This window comes from Furipterus horrens, unplaced genomic scaffold, assembly GCF_987537825.1.
Source record: "Furipterus horrens unplaced genomic scaffold, mFurHor1.1.pri manual_scaffold_4, whole genome shotgun sequence".
Lineage (NCBI taxonomy): Eukaryota > Metazoa > Chordata > Mammalia > Chiroptera > Furipteridae > Furipterus > Furipterus horrens.
Window position 1 is genome coordinate 198,453,896 of NW_028327174.1, and position 13,505 is coordinate 198,467,400.

The following is a 13,505-nucleotide window of genomic DNA, read 5'->3' on the forward strand; positions in this document are numbered from 1 at the left end:
CTCATGCCAGCCAGTGAGTGTTTTTCAGGCTTTCCTGTGCAGGCGGCTGGACTTGAGACTTGGCTTCCGGTTTTGCCATCTGTGAGCAGCACTTGCCCACCTGTGATGTGCATTAAGATTCTTTTTCCAGGGAGCATCGCCTTGGTGTTTTTTCAGTATTGGAACACGTTCCCATTTAGAATTGATGCTCTTCTTTTCCACTCCTGCGGGTTAGGTGTTCCTCGCCCTTCCGCTCCTAACGACTGTGGGGCCCACTGTGTGAGGGCCTGGTCGATAGAGCTTCAGAAAGAGCGTTAGCTTCTAGGCGGGGCCCCAGCTGTCGTGGGATTGGGCCCCCTGATAGGACGGATACAGGCAAGGGGAGTTGCAAATGGTGACCCAGCTCCCTAACTGCGCGCTCTCTTGTCCCCAGCTTATTTCCAGCGACGCTGATGGAGCCATCCAAAGGGCTGGCCGGTTCCGAGTGGAGAATGGCTCTTCCGACGAGGTAAGGACGCCTCCCAGGCCCTGTGCCGTCCCCAAGCACATGGCTCTGTGATATGAGCAATGCACGGGCCTCACTGCCGCAGAGACGTGCCCGGATGGAGGCCTGGAGGGGCTCACAGAGCGCTCCAGGGCTCCTTGTGAGGCGGGCCTGACCTTATTCTTTGTAAGGAAGGCGCTATTAATAGGGTGACACATGCCCTTTAAAAGGTCTGTAATAAAACCAGGTAGACACACAAGACCGGACCAAAGACGAGTTCACAGCCACGGCACCCTTTGTGAAAGGCCCCCAGAGTCCAGGCTGGTCACCTTGTCACTGCCACATGAGCGGTCAGGGTCCAGGAGACAGATGCAAAAGGCTACTGTGATTACGAAATGTCGTCTGTATTCACGGAAGGAGGTCACTCCTTGGGCCCAAGCCCTCATCCTGGGCTCCCCGGGGCTGCCTTGCCGGGCCGCAGGGACTCGCCTTGCTTTTCTTTCTTCTTTAAAATTTCCCGTGGGGTCTCCCCCAAGAACTGCAGAGTGCAGTGGAAGCCCCCAGTTTTTTCTTCCTTGCTGCTTTGAGAAATTGCCCAACATAGGACATCAGCACACCCCAGCCTTGGGGTCAGACAGGCCTGGGCGTGAGTTCCAACTCCTGCACCTCCTGGTCGTAGGGCCCTGGGCAAGTCACCCGGCCTTTCTGAACCTCGGTTTCTTCATCTGTACAATGGAAAGTGTCGGGGGGTGATTGAGAGGGTTCTGCAGGCTAAGCTCGAAAAGCTGCTAGCACTGTGCCTGGCTTATAGTAAGCGCTAATAAGTGATGGTTGTAATAGTAATAATGGCGGTAGTTGTTACCGTAACTAGCGCCTCATAGCCAGCCTTGCCCTCCTGACCACCCCTTAATCGGATTTCTGGTGAAGGGCTAGAGATGTAACAAAGAAGGCCCCAGCATTTGGGAAGTTGTTGCCCATCTTCACCTTTGCCTGACTTAGCAGACCCATTTACCCAGACACATACCCATTTACCCAGACGCGTACCCATTTACCCAGACACATACCCATTTACCCAGACACATACCCATTTACACAGACACATACCCATTTACACAGACGCGTACCCATTTGCCCAGGCACGTACCCATTTACACAGACGCGTACCTATTTACACAGACGCGTACCCATTTACCCAGACGCGTACCCATTTACACAGACGCGTACCCATTTACCCAGGCGCGTACCCATTTACACAGACGCGTACCCATTTACCCAGACACATACCCATTTACCCAGGCGCGTACCCATTTACCCAGGCACGTACCCATTTACCCAGACACATACCCATTTACCCAGGCACGTACCCATTTGCCCAGACATGTGCCCATTTACCCAGGCACGTACCCATTTATCCAGGCACGTACCCATTTGCCCAGGCACATACCCATTTGCCCAGACATGTACCCATTTACCCAGACATGTACCCATTTGCCCAGGCACGTACCCATTTGCCCAGATGTGTACCCTCGCCATTGTTCTGCAAGGCAGAGGGAGTGGAACCCACAGAGGAGAAGGAATTGCCAGAGAAATTTGCTTCTGAGGCTTGAAAAGCACCCTCCCCAAATGGCCCAGCTCCTGAGACGGGACAGTCTTATCACCACAGGCTTGGGCAGCGCAGGGGGTCCCCTGAGCTAATTCAGAAGCAGACACGCGAAGGCCTGGTTGTCTCGTGCTCAGGAGGCAGCAGCCACCACGCTGAGTTTCTACCTTGAGAACCTGAGTACCAGAGACCTCAGAGGCTGCTGAACCTCCAGAAATCCTTCTGCCACCAGAACTCTGCAGACCCTCAGCCCGGCCCAAAGGGAACCCACTGCCCGGCGCTTTCCCACCCACGCTGGCACAACTCGGCCCCTGCCTGCACCTTTTCTAGAGGAAAGCCACACCTCCCAGGAAAGACAGAAATGGAGCCTTCATGCGGAGGTCCTGGGGTCACCCCCCACTTTGATCATCAAATAGTCCTCAGCCGGTGATGTTCCCTGGGCCTGCCCTATGAGAGGGCGTGTTCTGGGACCCGGTCAGGGATCGGAAGTCACCTGGGGAGCGTGGTATAGTCAGGAGTGACGCTAGAGTCAGCCTGCCTGGGTCCCTCGTGGCTCCACAGCTCACCAGCAGCGTGGCCGTGGGCAGGTTACGGAGCAGCTTTGGAAGCAGATGGGAAAGGGATTGAGTCCACAAATCCCTGTGGCCTATTGTATTCAAAACGCAGTCTCGTCTCAGATTGCTTCTCTGGGAAACACGCTGTCAGGGCTCAAATCTGGTTTTAAATCTTGTTCCTGCCAAAGACACTGAGCATGAGCCCTCAGCTGGAGCGCGCCGGCTGTTTCTGGTTGATGGTCTTCAGTTAAAAGCATCTGAAGGAACCCAAGACTCGGGGAAAACAAACACACAGGCGGAAAGCCGGTTTGCTCTGCGTTAGCGAGAGCAGTCGGGGCGTTGGAGGAGCCCACAGAGCTGCTTGAGAGTTTTCAAACCCACGAACAAACAAATTGCAAAAGTTTCACTATCGGGTTATTTTTCCTCTTTTTATTGAATTTTAAGAATTCTCTATACAGTGCAATACTAGGCCCTTCTCAGATATATGATTTGCAGAAATTTTCTCTCCTTTGTGGGCTGTCTTTTCATTTCCTCAGCTGACTCCTTTGAGGCGCAGAAGTTTTTAAATTTGATGATGTCTAGATCCTCCGTTTTCTCCTTCGTTGCCTGTCTTCTCGGGTCCCAGCTAAGAGACCACTGCCTGGCCCCGGGATGCCTTTTTATAGTTACTGTGGACATTATCTTAAAACGTTAAGTTTGCCTTTTATTACTTTAAACACCGTCAGTGTCATGGTTTCACCGCCTGTGACTGGGGTTCCGCGCGTGGATTTGCTGTGGCGCTCTGCCTACGGTCCGCGCTCCCCCGGCACCTGTTCACGGGGCGCTGTGCTTCTCCGTGTGCTCGCGGCCTGGCTGTGTGCTGTCCGTGGCTCGGGTAGATGCTCTCGGAATTGCGTTGAGCTAGAGGATGCCCAGCTGCTGTTAGAGGATTGCCTGGTGGCGTGTGGGGGCCTGGGGAGGGGACACATATCAGAATTGGTGTCAGAATCAGAGGATTTGCATTCACTTTTTCCAGACACCTTTAACCTAAATTCCCAGCTTGAGGCTTTTTTAAAACACCCAAGCGATGGAGAAAAGAGCCACACATTTACATGGAGGCTGGCTCGTGGTCAGAAGCACTCCCCACCCAGCCTGCTCAGCGCCACGGCAGCCTTCCTGCTGCCTTTGGGCAGAGTGGTCTCCTCTGGTTCCTTCACGCCTTCAATAAATATGTGGACCTTTGGGTCCCAGCCTAGTGTGGCGGGGGGTGGGTCTCCTGTTAGACTGACCTACTTCAGTGGGTCCTGGGAATTTGATTCATTTTCACCTGTGCTGTTATTTACCTGTGAGGCGCCATCGTGGGGTAGCCAGGGCAATTTCAGAGTCAGACACCCCTGCGTTCAGATCTCAGCTCCACCACTTAGCAGTTTATGATGACGCCTGGGAGCCTCCATTTCCTCGTGGGTAGAATGGGTATAAATTCCCGCTTCGTACAAAGTCCTGCTTCATACCAATTCCGGTTTCCAGAAGCTGCCCTTCCCGCCCCCTGTACTTTGAACCTGCAGTTTGTATTTGTGCCTAAGTGCGGGGTTTGGCAGTGTCCTTAGTGTGTCCCATAATTGCTGGTTGTCAGGAGTTTTTATGACATCTTGATTTTGTCACCTGTCCTATTAGCCCACCCCCCGAGAAGCTTTAGATTACCTTGTGCTTCTGCTGCCATCTGTGCACTGATTCTGATTGTTAATTAAATGAGTGCGACCCTGGGGGGCTCACTGGAGACCTCCCTTACAGCTCTCTTGTGTGCATCAGTTAGTATGTGGCAGAGCAGGGGGGACAGCCTTTCAGCTCTTTACAAATCTGTCTTCCTCAGCATGGGGCGGATTCTCCGTGAACTGTTGGAATATGTAAATGAGTACCATCTTTTGGGAGGACAATTAGCAGTAATTAAGAATGCATATAGCATTTAGCCAGCAGTTCTACTATTCAGATGTGTATGCTGGCATTATTTAAAATAGAAAAAAACACCTGGAAACCACCTCACTGTCCATCACTAGAGGACTGATTGTGTAAATTATGATACATTTATACAATGGGATGCTTAGCAGCTGTTAGAAAGTGAGGTGGAGAGAGATGTAATAACCACAGGGAAATGGTTAAGACACAGTGTTGGACAGAAAAGCAAGTTCCAGAATGATTGGTACGGTATCATCCCACTTCCTTAAAAAAAAAAAAAAGATAAACATGCTTGATGATATGCAAGAAAGTTTCCAAAAGGACACCTAAGAATTTAACAGTCATTTCTTGTGGGGAAGGAAACGGGAGGTCAGGAATGTTGGAGCGCCTTTCTGCTCTTCACATATATTATACCTCTGTACTCAGTTGAAGTGTTTAATTTAAAAATGAAACTGTAGTTGTTAAAAAGAACGAGGTAGCTCTATATGTACTGACATAGAAATATTTGTAAGATATTTTCTGGAGTGACAGAAACAAATTTCACTATAATATCTATACTACTTGTCTCATGAAAATAAATCATATGTGTATAAACTCATGAATGTGTATATACGTGTGTATGTACATAGGTGTGTGTGTATGAATGTGAATGTGCTGTGCGTGTATTTATGTATAAAGTAGACACATCTTTGTAAAAGCATGAAAAGATCCGGGACTATCCAAACCACTCCGGGGGCATGGTTGTCACAGGGAACGGAAGTGGGTCGGGGCCCAGAGGATGGGGGACAGAAACGAATTTTAATTTTTATGGGATTTCACTTTTTTCAAGCAACTTATATTTCTACTCACAGTTCAAAAGGTTTTAGTTTATTGTTTTTGAAAATCCGTCTTCTTTCCTACCAGTGTCCTCTCAGCAATTTAACCTGGCAACTGAAGTTAAGGCCGTGTAAGTGCACCCGCTCATGAATCAAGCTCACAGGTGCCATATAGAACCGTGGACCTGCTCTGTAGTCTGAGTGTTGTGTGGGTTCCCTGCTTAAAGTCAAGTGTCAGAGGACATTCATGTTAAAGGAAGGTGTCGTGTGTGGACTTTGGCCAAGTTCAGTATACCGTGGCCAGATCCGGTCTTCCTCTGTCACATCCCACAGGCATCAATGAGGTAACAGACAATGAAGGCAACCAGGAGCTTTCGTGGGCCTTGGAATGCGATGCAGACGTGGTTCTGGATTCCTGAGTCACGGGGCTCCTTCAGCACGTCCAGGCACATCTGCAGCACAGGATAATTCAGGTTCCTTACCCCCCGGCAGTCCTTTTAGCAAATGATTCTCTACAAGGGTATAAAAGAAGGGCGGTGTTTGCAATGTCAGCCTTTAGTTGTCTGGAAGAGGTGCTCATCGGAATATTTCCCCCTACTTTTCTGGCCAAACTCTAACAATTAACGTGTTCCTGTGCCACTGTCACCTGAAAGTGCTGCAGACAGACCTTCCATGTCTCTGAAATCCCCTGTCAGATAGGACACATTTAAAATAGGATTTATTGAAAAATTAAAGCCACAACTAGGAACTCCCACACCCGGCCCATCTCCGCTAAAACACAAGGTGAAATGCTGAGCGTTGGCGGGGGGCGTGGAGCAACTCACTTCTATTGCTCATGGTGCCCGCTGGTGCGCCCCCTTCGGAAACCTGTTGGCAGTATCTACAAACCAGACCCTCTGCGTCCCATGACCCAGGGTTACACCCAGCCGAAATGCATGCCATGTCCCCCAAAAGACGGACCCTAGAATGTTCCCAGGGTCGTTATTCATAATAACCCCAAACTGGAAACAATCCATGTGTCCACGAACGGAAGAGTCGGTCTGTAGACTGTGGTGTCTGCACGGCGGACTGTGACGTGGCTACGGGAGAGAGTCACCTCCTGCTGTGCCAGTCACGTGGATGAATGTCACAGACACGGTGCTGAAGGACAGAGAGCCTGGCTCCGATGAAGACACACAACATGACTTGATTCTATGAAGCTCTAGAGTAGGTAGAGCGAATGAATCCCTGGTGCAGGCGTCAGCATGATGGTTACCGTTGGAGCGTGGTTGGGTATTGGCCGGGAAAATGCATGGATGAGCCTTCTGGGGCACCAGGTAGTGGTGATAAAGGTGTATACATGCTTTTAAAATTATTTAGCTGTTTAGGGGGCACAGGGCTTTGCCACCCCAAAATATGCCTTTCCAGGGATATTGGTTATTTTCAGCTGGTTATTTTTAAGAACACAAAAGACTCAAGAAGAGCTTTTTACTCCCCTTACGTGCGCAGAGGAGTTCAGTTAGCAAAGCCTGCTCCAGGGTTTTCCGGTTCAACTTGATTTTCTCAGCCCTCCTTCCTGCGCACGTGGGGCCTGAGGCTCACGAGGGGCAGTGAAGTCCCCACCCCCGAGCCTCCTACTGCGGTTCTTCTGCCCCTGAGTGTGGTGGCAGCAGAGCCGTGGGCTGTGCTGAGGCCTCTGAAAGCACGTCCTTAAAATGCAGGCGTGACTCCTCCGCGTGTCGTCGCGGGCGAAACCAACCCAGAGCAGGAGCAGGACGACGTGGCTGCCTCTCAGGGGTCATTGGCCTTCAGGGACAGGGCCGTGGCGTTCTCTCGGGAGGAGCTGGAAGGCCTGACCCAGCTCAGCAGGAACTGTGCGCAGATGTGATGTTGGAGAACTTCGGGAACCTGGTCTCCCCAGCCCGGGTCCAGAGGTGAGAAAGTCTTTCGTGATTGGGGGCAGTACTGTTGCCAAATCTGTGTCATCTGGAGACTACCAGTCCTTGTTGCAAAGGCCAGGAACAGAGGATTTGTTCTCTAAAGTAATACGGAGTATGTATAATGAAGACAGAAGTTATCAGTGCACTGAACACTGGGAAATTTTAACCACAGGTCAAACCCTGTTGATCAACAGAATACTCATCTTCCAGAGAACCAGAAGGTGGAGAAGTCTTTGACCAAATGTGCAAGCACATTACACAGCAGGTTACTTCTGCAGTGGAGAAGATAAACAAACGACGCAAATGTGTCACAGTTTTTAAGCTACCTTCATATAGCACTGAAGAAAAGAATATTCCTGTTGGGAAGGAAGTTTACAAATGTTTACCGTGTGGGGAAGTCTTCAGCAAAATATTTAATCTAAATAGACTTAAAATCTATACCGGAGAAAAACATAAACGGAAAGAATGTAGTAAAACATATCATTGGCCTTTAGGTCACGCTCTACACCAGAAAATATATACTGGAGAGAAGCCTTCTCAGTGCCGAGAACGTGGTAAAGCCTCTATCCACTCCGCAATCCTTACTGAACCTCAGAGGATTCATACTGGAGAGAAGCGCGTAAATGTAGGGAACATGGCAAAGCCCTTAAGCGGCCCTCAGCCCCCACTGATCGTCAGAGTAATCCTGCTTGAGAGAAGTCTTAGGAACGTGGACTGTGTGGCAAAGCCTTTAATCACTCCTCAACCCTTACTCCGCATCATGTCGTTCACACTGAGGAGAAACAATATAAATATAGTGTCTGTGCCAAATCTTTTAATTATCCGTGGCATCTTACCCAACATGACAGAATTCATTTCCAAGGAAAACCATACAAATGTAGAGAATGTGGCAAAGCTTTTAATCTGTGCTCCAAACTTATTCAACGCTGAAGAATTCATGCTGGAGGGAAAAAAAAAGTGAGGAATTTAACAAAAACTTTAACCATTTTCAGTCCTCATTCAGCATCAGGGAATATATATTGAAAGAGAAGCCTTCAAAATGTAATGAATTCGGTAAAGTTTTTAATCCTGATTCATACCTCTCTCAATATCAGATCATTCATTCTGGAGAGAACCTAGCAAATATTTAAAATGTGGCAAAGCTCTTGCACACCTTACTCAACATGAGAATTCATTCCAAAGAGAAGCCTCACGAAAAGAGTGTTGAAAACTGCTTTTTCGACATTCACAGATTGTTTGACACGTGAGAATTCATACTAGAGAAAAACGTTAATAAAGAAGATTATAGGAAATTTTCTAGCTGGTCCTACAGCTGCATTGCATATCAGTGACTGCACAGCTGGGGCAGACTTCTACCTTCATAAGAAAGAATGATCGACTTTTGTCCAAAACATACAGTTTACAAAAGCCCAAAGAATGTATGCCTGAAAATGGCTTTGAAGAGGTAAAAAATGTAGGGAAGTATGCAATTGAAACAGAATTTCAAAATATCAGTGGATTCACAGTAGGAAGTTAATGATAGTTTTCAGGTGTTGCTCTAAATTAGAATACTTACTATAGAGAATCATCCAAAATTTAAAAACATAGATCCTTACTTTTCAGTGTGCTTCAGAATGTCAAGGGGATGGATGATGTCTGGATATGTATAATTACTTAGATCATAAACTATTGGATAGTGACAATATTTGAAATGTTTCGAGAAGGAATATTAATGTGATTCCAGCCTCATACCAGTTGATGCTGCTATGTGTTTATCCCTGCTGTGTGCGGGAAATCACACCTGATGTCTTAAAGATCTGTGGACTCTTGTATATTAGGTGGGCTTCGCTCATATTTCCTCGTCCATGGAAGATCGAGGACATTGTAATGCACAATATATGAAGAAAATCTAAATGAAGTTGCTGTTTTGGGTTGAAAAAAAAAAAGAAAAGGAAAGAAAAGCCGGCTCCAGGAAGGTGGCCGACAGGGAGGAACCTAGAAAGTGGGTTTGTTAGGTTGTTTTCTGTGTCCCGTTGTTTCTGGGGACCCAGCAAGAGCTGTTCACCAAATGGTCCTCTTTCTCGTCTGCCTGTGAACAGCCTCCCTTCCCTCTGAAGTCCAAGTCACTGCCCCTCTTTCTCCTTAGCTCAGGAGGGCATATAAGCCCTGGCTGGTGTGGAGCGCCATCCCATGAACCGAAAGGTGGCAGGTTTGATTCCCAGTCAGGGCACATGTCTGGGTTGAGGGTTCAGTCCCCAGCAGGGCGTGTACGAGAGGCAGCCAATCAGCGTTTCTCTCTTTCTCTCCCTCCCCTCCCCTCTCTCTGAAATCAATAAGCATGTCCTCGGGTGAGAGGGAAAAAAGTGACATACGGGCCTCAACTGCCCACTTGTCCTCCGGCCTCCTAGTCTTACGGAACCCCTGTATGTACATACGTGATAACTTGGGTTATCTTCTGTTCATCTCTCTTGCGCTGATTTGATTATTGGACCAGCCAGAAGGACTCAGAACGGTAGAAGGAGGATTATTTTTCCTCCCCTAGATTTGTGCCCTTGACTGTCCGTTTCTACTGCGTGTCGTTAAGAAGTCACTCATTTTCAGAGTCATTCTTCCGGCGTCCTGGGATGAGGGTCTTTTTTTCTTTTCGGCTTAGTTTCCATTTCTTTTGTCGGTTCCTGTATCTATTCTTGCCTTTACACCTCGCCATGTGTGCTTTTAGCAGGGATGGGAAGTGTCTTGCTCTGCGAGACTCGCAACATTTTTGGTGTTGGGCTTTTTTCCCACTTGAGCTAAGTATTCAGTGAAGATGAACGCTAAGTAGGTAACTTTTTGATGATTAAAAAAGAACTCCTAATTGGATGGAGATATGGGCACGCCACTGGCCAGAGTGCCTGCCATCCGTCACTCTGAGCTGCTGTCTTATTCAGTTCTTCAGTTTGGCAATTCACATCTCGGGGCCAGGGCGGCGACTGCAGGAAGTCTAGAATCTGGGGTCATTTCCATGCCTTTGAATCCCCTCCGCAGTCTGTGAAGCCTGTAGACCCCTTCTCAGAATCACGTTTTTAAATGCACAAGACAAGGTACCAAGGGTCACAAAGGAAATCAGCTGTATTGAAACAGTTATCAAAAGGAAGGGAGGGGATCAGTCAGAACAACATGTATGAGTGTCCCATGGTCATGGACAGCAGTGTGGGGACTGACTGTGGGCACCGGCGGAGGGCAAGGGGGAGAGAAGTGGGACACCTGTAATGGAATAACAGTAATAATTTAAAAAATTAAAAAACAAAGTTATCAAAATGATTTTTAAAGCCCAGCATATGATACTATAATACATATGCTTTTTAAATTAATACATTAAATAACAAGTTTAGCAGCGAGTGTCATCATTATTGTAATTTTGAACAGTGAAGAGTACAAACAATATTTCAAGGTGTCTGCAATTGCCATAATGAGTTTTGAAAATATCTGTGATTTTTTTATGACATGGTTATCAGAGCTGTTTATTCTGCTGCAGGTTTTTGCATATATTCATAATTAGATGAAATACTCAATTTTAGTTAGAAGTTGGGGAAAAGAAAGTTTTTTGTTTGGTTGGTTGTTTTGGCCCCATCCAAGTTCATGTCTTCCGTGGGTTTTTCCAGAACCCCTGGTATAGAGCAGTGATTCCCGAAGTCCAGTGTTCATCAGAATCACCTGTAATGCTAGTTTAAAATGCAGATTCTAGGGCCCTAACCGCAGAAATCCTGAAGAAGTCTCGAGTGGGCCCAAGGGTGCACATGTAAACAAGTTCTGGGCTGCTGCCACCTCAAGAGAAGCCTCTCGGTGCCATGCAGGTGTTGGAGGCTCGAGAGGCTTAAGGTCCTGGTGGCTTCAGAGTCCCCTCTCCAGGTGCTGCTGCTGGTGCTTCCCAGGACCCAGGGCCTTGGGACCATGACACCGACCACTGGGGTCTGCTGTGTAAGGCCCGCTGCCTAGCCCGCACCTGTGTCCGGCCAGTGATGCTGGCGGCTTGGTGGCAGATCCCAGGGCTGTGTGTCGCTGCGTGCCGCGCAGGGGCCTGGTGGAAAGAGCTGAGGGCCAGAGTGCTGCCAGGGGTTTATGGCCGTTGGTCATGAATCATCCAGAAATTCTACAGGGAACAAAATCCAACTGTCCGCCCTTCCTGAGTCACACCGAAAGGTCAAAGCTAAGAGGCAACATCTTGAGCAGACAATAACATGAGCATCACCAATAAGGAACAGATGGATGTGGAAATACGACAAGCTGAGGACAGCATCACTTTCATAGTGTTCTGACCAGGAAGGCATAGCCTGACCCTAATCTTGGGGATTCCGGGCAAACCCCAAATGAGCAATGCTTTATTAAGAGAAAGGGAGCAGGGGGGTGCTGCGTTCTTCACGATTGTCAGTGTAATAAGACACAGAAAGTCTGTGAGAATGTTCCAGATTAAGGGAACCTACAGAGACATGGCACTAAACGATCCTGTACTAAAGAGGGGAAAGCTTTAAAGGACACTGTTGAGTCAACTCACAAAACCGGAATCCAGACGGTAGATTAACGTATTGTATCAGGGGTGAATGTATAAACGTTGATAAAGACCTGTTGTGGTTATGTAAGAAGATATCCCTGTACTTGGGAAATACATACCGAAGCCTTTAGGAATGAAGGGCTATTATCTATGCACCGTAGTCTTAAATGATTGAGGGAAAGTTCTCCGTGTGTGCACACGTGTGTGCGTGCATGTGTGTGCCTATGTGGAGAGAGAGAGCGACGAACAAACGAAGCAGTGGGATAAAATGTTGACAGGAGGTGGGTCTGATACAGGGCCCTCAGATGCTCCTCACACGCTTCTTACCGTTGCAGCTTTTATATACGAGTATACATACCAATCGCTGATGGCTTGAAATTCAAGAAAAACCGATAAAAGCACAGTAATACTGAGAAACTTTAACCTACTTTTTCACCGTCTGATAGATTAAAAAGGCAGAACATTGAAAAGGACACAGGATATGATGTCAGGGTTAAGATTTTTAAAAAGAAAGATGAACATCTCAAGTGGGAACTGATTTCCAGCTCAGCCCCGCTGTTCACTCTCTCTGCAGCCGGAGACAATGTACTTACACTCTGAAAGCCTCACCTCCCTCACCTGAAAGTCGGGGGTGAATGCGAGGCGATCTCCTGACATGGGCGGAGACCCTGTGGAGCTAATGCTGCGGCCTCGCTAGTGGCACGCAGAGCTCACTCGTTGCGTGGCCGTATTTCCAGAGCCACAAGAAAGACAGAAAGCGCCCCCGTTCCCTTTAGGAAGTAATATAGGCCTGAAAGCGTAACAGAGATACATACAGAAAAGAAACCTCCAGTTACGTCTCACTGACAAACATGATCCATCGATCAGTGTTTCAGATCCAGCAGTGAAAGCAGAGCCCGTCTCCGGTGACCTAGTAGGCTGTACTCCAGATACCTGACACGCCTCCAGCCGCAGGAGAGCTAGTAGTAGAATTCATTACGTTACTGAGATTTCCCCCCTCTCACCTGTTTTCTCAATAGTTACCCCAAAAAAGCCTTCAGTAAAATTTGACGTTTATTCCTAAGAAAACCATCTTTGGAAACTTGGAATTCAAGGAAACTCCTTCAACATGTTAAAGAAACTGACCCCAAACATCTAGGAAATCAAGAGGCATGTTCGAACCAGACAGGTATGTTCCAGACATCTGTCTGAAACACTGGCACAATGGAGTTTCAAACTGGGTATTTGTTATGGTTCCGTTTGGGCAAACTTACGTATGGTTGTACACATCAGAGAAACGTTAGCGGAAACCATACCAAACCGTTCATAATGATTATCTTTGGGCAGAGGATTCAGATTCTTCATTATGTTTATCTACATTTTGCCGCATTAAGTGAGTTGTATTATGATGCATTTTTACAATTCTACAGAGAATAGGAACTTGAGTAAGAGGCTGCAGAGGTGAATTCCCAGTGAAACGTGCCTTTCCCGGGTGACAAACAGAAGGGCGTGCCCCCAGGGGGCGCCAACTCCCAAACGTGTCCTGGACCCTTAGGCCCAGAAAGGGGAGGGACTTGAAACCCCAGCTAGAAATGGCTGGACTCCCTGGTTCACTTGGTCCCTCTTCCCGCACCCCAGGGTGCTTCTATGATGTGGATTCGGACTGGGTGTCTTTCCTAACAGCAGCCCGTGGCCACAGCCCTGTTTGTACGCTTTTAACGACGACGTTTCTGGTT

At 48.0% G+C, this 13,505-nt stretch overlaps 1 protein-coding gene across 4 annotated transcripts in view; it reads left to right on the forward strand.

Annotated features, from left to right (window-relative positions):
• The window catches only part of GARNL3 (GTPase activating Rap/RanGAP domain like 3), a 125,652-nt gene that overhangs the window by 55,230 nt on the left and 56,917 nt on the right, over positions 1–13,505 (forward strand). For all 4 annotated transcript variants that reach the window (XM_090274744.1, XM_090274745.1, XM_090274747.1 and 1 more), the window contains exon 4: positions 413–487. In XM_090274744.1, coding sequence (XP_090130870.1) covers positions 413–487 — 75 coding nt within the window. The remainder of the gene's footprint in view (positions 1–412; positions 488–13,505) is intronic.